Below are 14147 nucleotides of genomic sequence, written 5' to 3' on the forward strand. Positions count from 1 at the left end.
GGCAATAACTTAAAAAAAAAAATTTAGAGTACCCAATTCATTTTTTCCAATGAAGGGACAATTTAGCGTGGCCAATCCACCTACCCTGCACATCTTTGGGTTGTGGAGGCGAATCCCACGCAAACACTGGGAGAATGTGCAAACTCCACAAGGACAGTGACCCAGAGCCGGGATCGAACATGGGACCTCGGTGCCGTGAGGCAGCAGTGTTAACCACTGTGCCACCGTGCTGCCCTACTCAGCAATAACTTGCTCATCAATGCTCAGTTTGAGTCCCACCAGGACTCTCAGTTCCAGACCTCATTACAGCTTTGGTCAAATATGGACAAAGGAACTGAATTCCAGAGGTGAAGTAAGACTGACTGCAGTTGACATCATGGCACATTTGACTGAGTGCAACATTAAAGAGTACTAATAAAATTGAGGTCTGAGAATCAGGGTGACAACTCTCCTGTAGTTGGGATCATACCTAGCACAAAGGAAGGTGGGTGTGGTTGTTGTAGGCCAAGGAGTTCCTCAGGGTAATGTCCTAGGCTCAAATATCTTCAGCCGCTTCATCAATGACCTTCACTACAACAACATATAAGCTCAGAAATGAGACCCGTGCAGACACATGGAGAATGTACAAACTCCACAAGGACAGTGACCTGGTGCTGGGATCGAACCCGGGTCCTCGGCGCCATGAGGCAGCAGTGCTAACCACTGTACCACTGTGCCGCTCCTCAGGTTTGTGCTGATAAGTGACAAGTATCTTTTGTGCTGTACAAGTGCCAGGTGATGATCATCTCCAACAAAAACAAATCTAACCATTCCTCCTTGATATTCAATGGCATTACCATCACTGAATTTCCCACCATCAACAATCTTGGGGTGACCATTGACTCGAGGTTTAACTTATCGGTCATATAAACACAGGTTACAGGAGCAGAGTCAGAAGCTGGGAATTCTGAATAAATAACTCATCTCCTGACTTTCCAAAGTCTGTTCACCATCTACAGGGCACAAGACAGGAATGTGATTGAATATTCTTCACTTGGGTGGATGTGTGCAACTCCAACAACATTCAAGAAGTGTGACACCATTGAGGACAACACAGCCCACCTGATTGGCATTCTGAGCATCATCTTAAACATTCATTCTATCCATCACCAATGTACTGTGGCAGCGGTATGTATTATTTAAAAGATGCGCTGCAGCAACATAGTCAACCACTTTCAATATCACCTTCCAGATCCCTGCCCTGCCTCTACTATCTAAAAGAAAAGGTCGGCAGATGCATGACAACACCACCCACAAGTTCCCCTCTAAGCCACACACCATCCTGATTTGGAAATATAATCGCTGTTCCTTCACTGGCTCTGTATCTAAATCCTGGAACTTCCCAACAGCACTGTGGATGTACCTACACCACATGGGCTGCAGGAATTCAAGAAGGCAGCTCACCACTATCTTGTAAAGGGCAATTAGTGATGGGCAATAAATACTGGCCTTGCCAGCAACACACTCATACCATGAACGCAAATAAAACCTAATTAGGACAGGTGACCAAAAACTTGGTCAAAGTGGTAAGTTTTAAGGAGTGTCTTAATGGAGTAATGTAAGATAGAGAGACGGAGAGGTGTGCAGAAGGAATTCCAGAGCATAGGACCAGCTGAAGATACATCTGGTGATACGATTCATGCTTTTCTAAGTTAATTACAACTTATCTCTTTTCACATACCCCTCCCAAACATCACTTAAACCTACTTAATTCTTGAGCTCCATCACCTGTTATTTCTGTCCTTTCCTATCCTACTTCCTGACCACCAAGTTTTGGTTCCTTAGCCCCTGCCTTACCACAATCCTCACTCAACCTGTCCATATCCTTCAGTATACCTCTGATATCCTTCAAAAACAATACTTTCAACCACCTAGTAAACCACAATTTTTTCCAAGTAAGGACTTATCTTCAATCTTCCCTTTCTGTTTGAAATCCTGGAACATATTATTATGTGGGACAGAATGGGCTTCATGCTCGACACAAACCTGGACATGGAATGGTGCCCTAAGGAATTCCTGCAGCGTGCTACATTCCAAAACCTTCTGTACAAATACTTTTTCTAATCTTGGTACATAGCTGTTTGAAATGTGATGTCGACCTTGATTTCCTTTTATATATTGTAGAAACACACTTTGTAGCTTTACATTTACAAAGTTCTGTCTCCAGTACTTGAGAAATAAATTATTTCATGTGTTAATGAATACTCTGGAAAATTTTCCAATTGGATTTATAATGAAATACGAGTATGATAAATGGTTACAGAAAATTCTGACTTTTTAAAGAAAATTCCAACCTGTGTTTATTAAAAAGTTGACAAGTTATTAGCTTTGGAAATTAACTCAAACTGTGAAGTAAATATTTTGCACTCTTTTCCTGTAGCAAGAGAATGTTGCACAAAATCAAACAAAGGTAAAGAGTGTTAATGGCACCGCTGCAAGCTCCAGTTCTACTGCACCCAACAGCGAAAAACAGATCACAACAGACGCAACCTAAGTCTTTTGTAGCGACTGACACTACAACAAATAGCTAGTCCTAGCCTGAAGCAACTGTATAGTACAAAGAAAAAAGGAACAGGAAAACACAAAGGAACTTCAGACATGTCTGAGAGTGTTTCAGAAGCAGATGATTCCACTCCAACCAAAGAAGGTATGTTCAAATCAACAGATGTATTGAGTAAATATCAAATTGAAACTACATATTTGTTGAGGACTGGATTAAGGCTTTCATCTTTCAGATGTGTGCTCAAATTCAGCGCAACATGTAGATTATTTTGATATTGATGTCAATATTTGGTAAGTGCAGGAAAGTTCTCTTATGATCAACTCTAATAGTCGTTACCTGACCTGTCTCCTTCTCAGTCAAGGTGTCCTTCATTGTGCATCCTGCTATTGCATCTTATCATTGATGCTATCCTTCATACCCCTTTAAAGTCATTGCAAGTCTTGGCTGAAATAAGAACCACTGTAAAGTGCCTGAAGCTCACCTGTCGAACACTTGTTTATTTTGACACAATGAAATCTGTCTAGGTACTGGGACTGAGTCAGCCACTTGTTAAGGGATTTTCAATAGTCACTAATTTTCCTTTCTGTTTGTTGTGAGAAGCCTATTCTAGCATTTGCTTGGAGCTCCCATGTAGCAACCCATCGAAATCAGGAAATCAATGTTTTCACCAAAGTGTGACGATCTTGTGGGAATTTCCTTGTTTTTTTCTGCCACGAAGGACTCACAATGGCAGCAGAGATTGCAACATACAATCCTGTGGGAAGCGAAAAGACCTGTAGAATAGATGGAAAACATGGAAAGGCACTTCCCCCCCTAATTCACCGACTCATTCTTGGAACTGAAGATTGATGCAGTGGGGGCATGGAGATAATTATTAATCTCTGAGGACAGTTAGGCTCACCGAGCAGGACTGATTGCACGTCTCAGAGGCTGCCAGAAGCAGAAGTGTGTCGTTGAAGATCCGGATCAAGTGCCAGCAAAAGTTTGATAACCTTATGCGGCCTTGCAAGGTGAGAGTCCCACATATCTCAGCTCGCAGCCATCATTCTCTCAATTCCCTAGCATTTTCCTGTCCTGCATTCATCTGACCATCACATCTTACTGTCAAAATTCATTCCTTCCGCTCTAGCCTCCTCCTCAAATCTCCATCTCAACACACAGCATTCATTTTCAAATGCATCTTATTGGCCTCCTGCACCCAGTTCTCACAGTCAATACCCTCAAATGTTTACCCTCCATCTTCAGCATTTTTCTCACATCTCACACTCCTCTGTCTTTTGTTGCAGGAGAAGGGCGCCGGCAATTCCACCTAGAAGCAACAAACGGGGGGATGAGGGTGGGTTGGTGGCATTGGAACTGTAACCATGACCACTCTGACCTCAATGGAGGAACTCAATGGAGGAGGAACTTTGGATGGTCAGAGTGGGAGCAGTACAGGGTATTGGCTGATGGAGAGATTCACGTAGTCCATTAGATATCTATTACATTGCCACTTAACACTTAATTATCACTCATTTTGAATCAATGTCACCAATAATTTACATGTCATGATCTACAATATGCTACACTTGGAGCTATTACACTTGTGAACAGCACTAATACTTGTTTTTCATCTCCCACTAGTGCATTGACCAGGAGATGAACCCAAGGAGTCTTCAAAGGAATACTAGCATTCTGAGGTTACACCATCGCATCAGCAAAGTGATGGAAAATGTTGTAAACAGTGCTGCTCTACTGGTTGGAGTGATACTTAGCAGAAAAGCGGGTGATTGTTGGAGGTCATTCATTGCAATTCCAGGATATAATTGCAGGAGTTCCTCAGGGTAGCGTGTTAGGCCCAACCATCTTTAGCAGCTTCATCAGTAACCTTCTGTCAGAAGGTCAGAAATGGGGATATTTGCTGATGATAGCACATTGTTCAGCATCATTCATGACTCATATTTAAGTGGTCAGTTCCCATCTGTATCAATGCCTGGGCAACATTTTGGTTTGGGCAACTAAGTGGCAAGTGTCATTCACACCACGCAAGTATCATGCAATGACCATCTCCAACGAGAGAAAATCCAACCATCTCCCCTTGACATTCAATGGCATTAACAATGCTGAAGCCCCCACATCAACATCCTGGGCCTACCATTGAACCAAAACTGAACTGGACAAGCCATATAAATACCGCAACTACAAGAGCAGGTCAGAGATTGGGAACTCTGCAGGGAATAACACTTCCTCACTCCCCAAAGTCTGTCCACCATCCACAAGGTACAAGTTAGGATGAAATACTCTCCACTTGCCTGGATGAGTGCAGCTCCAAAAACACTCAAGAAGCTTGACTGCATCCAGGATAAAGTAGCATGCTTGATTGGCACCGCATCCGCATTCACTCTGTCCACCATCAATGCATAATGGCAGCACCGTCTACTATCTGCAAGATGCACTGCAGCAACTCACCAAGGCTCTTCAATAGTATCTTCCAAACCCACAATCTCTATCACCTGGAAGTACAAGGGCAACAGATGCATGGGGATAGTACCTCCTGGAAGTTTCCCTCCAAGCCACACACCGGCTCCTTCATTGTTGCTGGGTCAAAATCCTGGAACTCCCCCCTTAACAGCACTGTAGGTCTACCTACACCATATGTACTGCAGTGGTTCAAGACAACAGCTCACTACCACCTTCTGAAGGGTGATTAGGGATGGGTAATAAATGTTCACTTAGCCGTTGACACTGACAACCCATGAAAGAATAAAAACCACGAGTCGTGTGCACCCTCCTCTGGTGCCGATACGCACATCGCAATGTGGGCAGTAGCAGATACTGGAGACAAGGGCAAGATTAGAGAGTCCTTGTCAAAGGGACCCTTTAGTCTCTGCTCAGCTGGATACAAATGCTGAGGCTCAAAAATCAACACTAAAAGGGAACCAGTGGAGCAGTAACAGGAAATGCGTGTGTTTCAATCAGAATTTCCACAGGCAGTGCAATGCCTTGTATGGAAATGGAGGATCCATCTATAGCACGAGTGCCATGGTGTCTCAACCATTCACATTGAACCACCTCTAATAGAAGAGTGGTCAACTTCATGGAGAAGACATGTACAAGCTGACCCTGATCAATGACCCACCCACACTGGTACCAGTTTACGCAACATTGATCAAAATCTCACCTCCATTCATAGCTGAATAACACAAACACGTGCAGCCAAGTCTGCACCTTACTATAGGTTGACAAGGAAGTCCAGGTGAGTATTGAGAGGGAACATGGAGAAAGGGTTGACAGCATTGGAGGCTCAGCTTAAAAGACCTTGCTTCTCGTCCATTGCCTTCTCCCACTGATAGAGCCACACATGCTATGTCCTGGCCCAGTGAGCAAACCTGTCCCAGTACAGATGCAGGTAGGCCAGTCGTTGGTGTGACCCTCCCATGTCTGTCACATGGCATTTCATGTATCAGAGAAGGGAAAACAGCCCACCTCTAGCTCAGCTGAAGCCACAGGAGTAGCAAGATGTTGGAGCAATAGAAATGTATGAGGAGATCTTACTGTCACAAAAGGATTCAATTGGGTCCTTGTAACTTTGTTAATGTTCCATTGAAGCTCTTTGTTGAAAGTCAATGGGTGAGTGACCCATTGTCATTGTCTCTACTTCAATTAATTCATGTTTGCACAGAGATCTTGATAGGATGGTTGTAATTCTGCAAATACATACCTCAAGAAAAAGTTCTGAAATTTTGCCTGACCTGCTGAGTATTTCCATCATTTTCTTTTATTTGTTTTTCAATTCGGTTAGTTCAAGGAAGTGTTTCCCATGCACAGTTCCAGGGGTGAGCATTCTCCTTGGATTGGAACATAAAGGGATCTTCAGTTCATGATAAGACGGTCAGGGAATATTCTTAAGGCTGCGTTTTTTTAAACTCGTTCATGGGATGCGTCGCTAGCTGGCCAGCATTAATTGTCCATCCCTGAGGGCATTTAAGAGTCAGCCACATTGCTGTGCAGGCCAGACCTGGAAATTTCCTTCCCTAAAGGGCATTAGTGAATCAGATGGGTTTTTACAACAATCGACAATGGTTTTGTGGTCATCATTAGACTTCGAATTCCAGATTTCTTATTGGATTCAAATTTTACCATCTATCAGGATGGGATTCGAACCTGGGTCTCCTGAGCATTACTCTGGGTTTCTGGATTACTAGTCCAGCAATAATACCACTACGCCACTGTCTCCCCGTACTGCCAGCACCATGCATGTGCAATACTGGAGGAAAGACGGCACTGCTCAAATCACCATGGCGGTGTTTTAGATGGCTTGATATATCTTAGTGGCCTTGTTTTTCTTTATTTTTGGATTATTTATGTTGGATTATTTTATTATTGTAAGATGTTGCAATGTGTTCTTAGTCTATCAGTTTTCATCCTCATTCGTCAAGATTCTCCTTTTTGATTTGATATTTATTAAAATCTATTTTAATAAAGTCCATAATAGGACAAGACACCAAAGCAGGTATGGTTTTTTGGAGCTAGAAAATCAATTAGAAAACTTTTGCCCAAGTTGTGGAATGCCAACAGCTGAGGTGAGCTCAGAAAATGAAATGAGCCCAGCACTTCCCAGGATGTGTTTGAATTGGACTGAGAAAAGAGAATCGGACTGTTGGAATGAGAATTAACAAAACAGGAGAAATGAATGTGATTGTTCTCTCTCACTCTAAGCTGATACAAGCAGCAAATGGTGTATGTGTGCAGTATGTTGATGCCTGCAAAATGGTAATGACAGGCTGGGCACAGCAGAGTGACATCAGTGGATTTCGGTACAGCCCAGAGCACATGAGCAGAAGAGTTTTAAAAGGCAACCATCTGATGTGGCCGTCTTGCATTGGCAAAATAGTGAAATGTCTTAATCTATGGAAGAGAGGCTTTACAGGACAGTCCTACAAATAATGGCATGAGCTTGGGTAGGGGCATGACGATCCTTGCTGGAGAGTGTCTGGTTCAGATGTGATAAATAAAGCAAGGGATTTGTTCCAAGCTCAAGGACTGCACTGCATCTTAGAGGAGTCTTTATTGAATTGATTGTAAGACAGCTCCTTGCAGAGGGTCCATCATAGCAGAGATAACGTGACTATAATAAGCCAGATAGGACAGGTAGTAATGTTGGATTTCAAAACCCAAACATCCTACTTTTCTTAATGAAGAAAAGAAACACGCCTCTCCTTTTTAAAAAAGAACACATGATCCAAACATCCCCCTGTTTCTAACAGGCAAAATACACATTTTCATGAATGATGGCTGACTCCTGTTTACACCCTGACTGGCTCAGACTGGCTCTCCAATGCTCAGCTTTGCCAATGATCTGGCAGTTTTGGAGATGGGTGGAAACGAGGTTGCTGCCCGGATTAAAAATCGAGGAGATCTCAAGGGAGGCCGCTTGGCATTTAGGTTGGTGAGCCAGAAGACGACTGGCCTTCTCGTACTCTTAAAAGTGTCCATGGAGCGCGGTAACTGACGTACAGCCTTGTTAATGGACAGTAGTTCAAACTGTGTCTGCAATTTTTTTTCTGCTTGCAAGACGCTCTGGAGTAGGACTGCGTGATTACTGCCGATCCACCTCTAAGATAGAGTCCGCCAGCCTCTCCTGCTCAAACGTCTTTGTCCTCCGCACATATGTTCTATAAGAGGTCACTTCCCCCCCCCCCCCCACTAAGGACGGCCTTAAGAGCCTCCCACAACATGGAGTGAGATATTGTGTCGGACCTATTTAATTTGATGTTGTCGTCACTAGAGGTGGATAGGTGCTCACAATTTTTTTTAACGGCCAGCAAAGTAGCATCCAGTCTCCAGGGTGGGCGTTGGGTGGGGCCGGACTCCAGCAACGGGTCAACAAAGTGGTCAGAAATTACAATTGGTGAGTACTCAGCCACCACTACCAAACTGAAAAAATCAATGCAGAAATACGCATAGTAGACATGTGAAAAAAAGGAAAAATCCCTCTCATTAGAGTGCAAAAAGCGTCGCAGATCTACTTCCCACGTCTGAACCATAAAAGAAGGCAAAGCCCTGATCATCATTGATGGGATAAAAAATTTAGGTTCAGAACAATTCAATTTAGGGTCCAAAACACAATTTAGGTCGGCCCTAAAATAAGCTGGTGTGAGTGGAGGTTGGGGAGGGAAGCTAGGAGTTAATTAAAATCGTAGCATTCCAGTTAGGGGCATAAACGTTGACCAGGACTACTGGGGTGTTCCAACAGGGAGCCACAGACAATAAAATATCGACCATTGGGGTCAGCAAAATCTGAGAAGAGGAGAACTGGACTCCATTATTAATTAAAATCACCGATGGCGATACGGTGACGCAGTGGTTAGCACTGCTGCTTCACGGTGCTGAGGACCCATGGTCAATCCCGGCCCTGGGTCACTGTCCAGCAGAGTTTGCATATTCTCCCCATGTCTGCATGGGTCTCAGCCCTACAACCCAAAAATGTGCAGAGTAGGTGCATTGGTCACGCTAAATTGCCCCTTAATTTTAACAAAATAATTGGGTACTCTAAATTTTTTTTAAAATTAATTAAAATTACCGTAGCCCTGGCTTTGCCATTGAAACTGGAATGAAAATCCTGCCCAATCCTACCCTTTCGTAGCCTGGTCTGATCTTTGCTAGGTAAATGGGATTCCTGCAAAAGACAATGGGCCTGATCTAACGGCCACATTGCGCCCGGTGAGGATCTATATAGGCCGGTTAGATCACAGGAGAGGCCCAAATTGAGAACCACGCCAAACGGTTTGCGACCTAACCAGCCCCCGCCCATTGGCGGGATCAAGCTCCCACCTAGATGAGCGAAAGTTCTCGACCGTTTTACCAGGCCATTCAAACCCCTAATGTTCCAGGTAACCAAATGGATTGGAGGTCTCTCACCACCCTTCAAACCAGAGACAGCCATTCCTAAAGAGAGGTATTAAACAAGGGACACAACTAACATAAAGCAAAAAAATCCACCCAAGATGGCCACTGAGCCAAGTCAGATGACTTGGCAAAGGAAGACCGGTAGACATCATCAGCAAACTAACACTAAAACCCACCCCACCCCCAAAATGCCATCACAGTAGAGTATAATCTTACCCAAAAGCAAATGGAATGGTGGCAAACAATAACGTACCCGAAAGCCTACAATTCACAAAACCAAACTAAAAACACCCATAAGCTCATTTTAAAAACTATTGTCAGGAGCTGCAACAAACCCTTTAATACTACCCTCATTAACTAATACTACTTGTTAGCAGGGAGGCTCCCAACTGGAGAGTAAAAACTTATTTGACTTACAGTGCTATACTAGTGACAAAAGGTAGTGCCAGATGACAATAATGAAAAGAGAAAGGGATCAATAGATTAATGTAAGAGACAAACAGCAGAAATCGCTCAAATATAACTAAAGGCATCAAGAGTATATCCAAACAACGAATATGAAAAGAAACAAAATACACAGTGCCTATATACAAAGCCATAAAACAGATTAAACAGCGCACATAAAAGTGGTCTTTTTCTCGGAACATTACTCGATGCCACTATAAACCATCCCAAAATTGACTCCACTCTTGTATAGAATGTGTTTCACTCCATTAAAAGCACCTTTTTCTTAGCCAGGTTCGCACTCATGTCCTGGTACAGTCTAATAGAGTTGCGTTCCCACTTGAGATCCCGATGCCCCCTTGCCCATCAAAGAACCAACTTTTCTTTGAAACCATGAAATATTGCGATCACCGCATGTGGAGGATCTCCCGGGCAAGGCTTAGATTGAAGCAAACAACGGGTCAGGATCAATTCTGGGGGGGGGATGGAAACGCACCCTCACCCGTCATCATGTGGAACAGGTCCGAAAAATATTAAGTAGGAGTTCGGCCCTCAATCCCCTCCAGTAACTCCAAAATGTGCACATTCTGTGTCCTGGATCTGTTTTCTAAGGTCATTCAGCTTAGATTTAACCTTGACCACAGAAGCAAGGCCTAGGGAGGTGAACCTGTCACTATGATCCAACAATGTGGCCTCCATACCTTAATTGTGGCTCCATGAGCTTTGACTGTCTTACTGGTGGTTTCAAGAACTAAAGAATGGGGCCAAGGCCTCTTCAACTGGTCTTTTAAGATCCACCAACAAGTTTTGTAGGTGTTTATCAAGCTCACATGCCAAAATTTTGGTGATAGCTTCAGCCGTTAGTGGAGTGATTGGACAGACTCTGCCATCTTACCTCCAGTAGATCTCTGAGAAGCTTCAGAGTCAGTGGACAATTTTGATCTTAGATAAGAGAAAATTCTATGCAACCGAATTACAGGATTTTCTCGAGAAGTTAAAGACCCATGGCACCGGAAAAAAAGGTAAAAAAGTCAAGTTTCCAGCAGGAGCCATCCTGTGCCCATCCTCCCCTCACATCATGCCACTAGAAGTCTCAGTATTTAATCAATTTATGTATTTACTTTGCAGAATCTAATGAGTTGGGCAGTACTCCTTCTGTTAGCGCATCCACAGAAAATGCCAAAGGTGACACAGGACCAAAACCTGAGAAAAGCAAAGTTGTTTCATCTAGAAATCATTCAAAACGGCACAAACGGTGGGTGCTGTGAATATTTTTTAAAAGTTTGATTTGTCTTCATATGTCACGCATAGGTGCCTGGAACATAGACAATTAGTATCCTCTTCCAGGTTTCTAGCAACAACACTAGATGATTGTCCAGCATGAAGTTTGAAAGAGCAGCTCCAGGGTTGATTAACTCTCAATATCTAGGTTCTCAAATGATAAATATTCACTCCAAGGGGTAAAAGAAACCATTGTTCTGCACCAAGCCATACCACTTTAATGAGTTGTAAAGTCATGCAGAGACGAGTAAGCAGAAAATCTTAAGGGGAAGAAAATGCACTGTTTAGGAATATTGGAATGAGGAAAGCTTGTTCAAGCTGTCATTTCAAGTTGTGTTTAAGCACATGTTCTGACATTTTGCAAGCTGTATTTACCTACCCCAAACCCATGTAATACCTGTTAAATGGTGAATTGCTGTGGTTTTTTTCTGAATGTGTCAGAAGTTGGCACATTAGCACAGTGGTTAGCACTGTTTCTTCACAGTCTGCACATTCTCCCCTTGTCTGCGTGGGTTTCCTCCAGGAGCTCCGGTTCCTCCCACAAGTCCCAAAAGACTTGCTTGTTAGGTGAATTGGAGATTCTAAATTCTCCTGTAGTGTGGCAACTAGGGGATTTTCACAGTAACTTCATGGCAGTGTTAATGTAAGCCTACTTGTGACACTAATAAAGATTTAAAAAAAATTTTTTTTAAGTATTTTTATTGGCATTTTCAATTTCACATAGTGAAACTTTGCATCCGATATTTACAGTTTATACAGTTCTTATGTACTTACAATATTTCTTGATATATCCTCTCCCCACCCTTCCCCTCTCCCTGCCCCCCACCCTGACCCCTCCTTGGCATTCACAGGGACCTAACACTGGATGACCAAAGCATTTGCCTGTAACAGATTGTGTCAAATTTGGATTTGCATTGCAATTTCATGATTCTCCAGTCATATGCTTTGGTATTCCAATTCAGCCAGATAAATGCAAAATGTTTTTTGATGCTTCTAGCTTCACTGACATACTGTAGGCCATTGTTGGACTGGCTTCATCCCCAAATGGGACACCTGCAGCTCGCCTGTCAAATTCAAAGGATGAGGGGCCCTGAAAACCAAGCTACTTTGTCCCCAGTATGAGTTTAATCTATAAACTAATTTAGTTAATTTGCTTGCTGGAAACTTCCTCAATTACTGGATTTAAACAAAACATTTTTGGGAATAAATTCTGGGGGATGTGCAATAAACGCTAATCTTACCATTGATGTTCACATCCCGACTTCCGGGTGCGGCTATGCAGAACTAGGTCGCATGTTCGGTAGCTCCCGCTTGGAAAGGACTTTTGGGCTCTTTACAGGGCCCCCACGGCATTTGTTCGACATTTCCCGGTGTGGGAAGAAGACAGTGTCCCCCAGGAATGGTATGGCTCTTGGTTACCAGACCCGGTAGAAACAGTAAAAGATTTGGCTATCACTGCAGGATAAACAAAGCCTCTTCCAGCATGCAGGTGGGGGAAGGGCAATCTTAAAGGCTGCAAGCTGACTTGAGGGCCTTTATTAAATTCTAGCAGCAGAGGGAACAACTGTGAAAAGATCTACCAAGGCCATTGAAGAAGCGGGGACGAGGCTTCCGCTGGCGGCCATGGAGGAGTAGGTCGCGCATTCGGCAGCTCCCGTCTGGAACGGACTCACAGACCTTTTTCAGGAGTTTCCACAGACCTTTTGGGGCAGATTGGTGAAGCGAACACTGCCAAAGGGATTCCCTCTCGAGACTTCCGGTTGCGGCTATGCGGAGCTAAGTCGCACATTCGGCGGCTCCAGCAAAATGGAATTTTGGGCTCTTTTCAGGGCCCCCAAGGGCACTTTTCCGACGTTTCCCGGTGTGGGAAGGAGTTAATAATAGCTCCCCATCAGTATATGGCTTTAACTAGGAGCAGGGCGACAAAAATGGTGGTGGTGGACCTGAAGAAGGGAGGAAAGAAGGACAAAATGGCGGCGGGCGGAGACGAGGCAGCGTGGAGGCAGTGGGCGGAGGAGCAACAGAAGAGTATCCAGCGCTGCCTCAGAGAGATTAAAATGGACCTGCTAGAGTCAATGAAGGCTTCTATTGATAAGCTGCTGGAGACACAGACGGCCCAGGGGGTGACGATCCGAGAGACTCGACAAAAGATCTTAGGCCTGGCGGTAAAGGTGGAGGCGCACGAGGCGCTCCACAAGAAATGGCAGGAGCGGTTCGAGGAGATGGAGAATCGGTCGAGACGGAAGAATCTGCGGATTCTGGGCCTCCCGGAGGGGCTGGAGGGGCCGGACGTGGGGGCCTATGTGGTCACCATGATGTTCACATCCCTTAAGCAAATAAAAACACTTTATTTTGTCATGGGAAAGAGGTGAGAATGTATCATGTGTCTATAGTTCTCCTAAACACCATTGCAAGGTATTACTGCCATGAGACCATTCTGGTACACAGTCTTCAACTGTATTTGCACCAAATCTGTATGTTCATACCTACGGTTCAGATAATCAATAGCCTTTTCTCTGTTGGTTTCAGAAATGTCAAAATAAAAGAGAAATGGGGATTATTGTCACCATACCTGGACACATCTGAGTTAACCAATTCCTCAGCAGAGGTAAGTTAATTAACTTATCAATACAGAGAACTTGTTCTACGCACAAAAATATAACTCTTTATACTTCCAAGACCCATAAGAAACTGTAACAGAACATGTGGTACAAGCATTGAACAGGTGGTCAAAGGTATGCTCAAGTAAATTGAGTTCTCTTTCATTCGTAAGTTTCATGACAAAACTAGAATTAGTCTCATCTGTACAAGGAGAATGCTTCAGTCAATGAATAAAGGCGATAATACATAGGTGGGTAATCTTTCTGCATATCCCATTAGTCAATGTGGATTCACGATGGATGGATTCTAATTTTAACATGCTTCCATTAAATCATTGTTAAAAATCAACCCTACTCCCGCATATTTTGAACATGCTGGGTGTGGTTAGTTT

General features: G+C 43.6%; 1 protein-coding gene across 7 annotated transcripts in view; it reads left to right on the plus strand.

Annotated features, from left to right (window-relative positions):
• Nucleotides 1-14147, plus strand: part of LOC140430568 (uncharacterized) — a 230938-nt gene that overhangs the window by 16892 nt on the left and 199899 nt on the right. For all 7 annotated transcript variants that reach the window (XM_072518129.1, XM_072518128.1, XM_072518125.1 and 4 more), the window contains exons 2-4: nt 2420-2686; nt 11003-11129; nt 13685-13763. In XM_072518129.1, coding sequence (XP_072374230.1) covers nt 2638-2686; nt 11003-11129; nt 13685-13763 — 255 coding nt within the window. In that variant the 5' untranslated portion in view covers nt 2420-2637. The remainder of the gene's footprint in view (nt 1-2419; nt 2687-11002; nt 11130-13684; nt 13764-14147) is intronic.

The sequence above is a fragment of the Scyliorhinus torazame genome, chromosome 10, assembly GCF_047496885.1.
Source record: "Scyliorhinus torazame isolate Kashiwa2021f chromosome 10, sScyTor2.1, whole genome shotgun sequence".
NCBI classification, from domain to species: domain Eukaryota; kingdom Metazoa; phylum Chordata; class Chondrichthyes; order Carcharhiniformes; family Scyliorhinidae; genus Scyliorhinus; species Scyliorhinus torazame.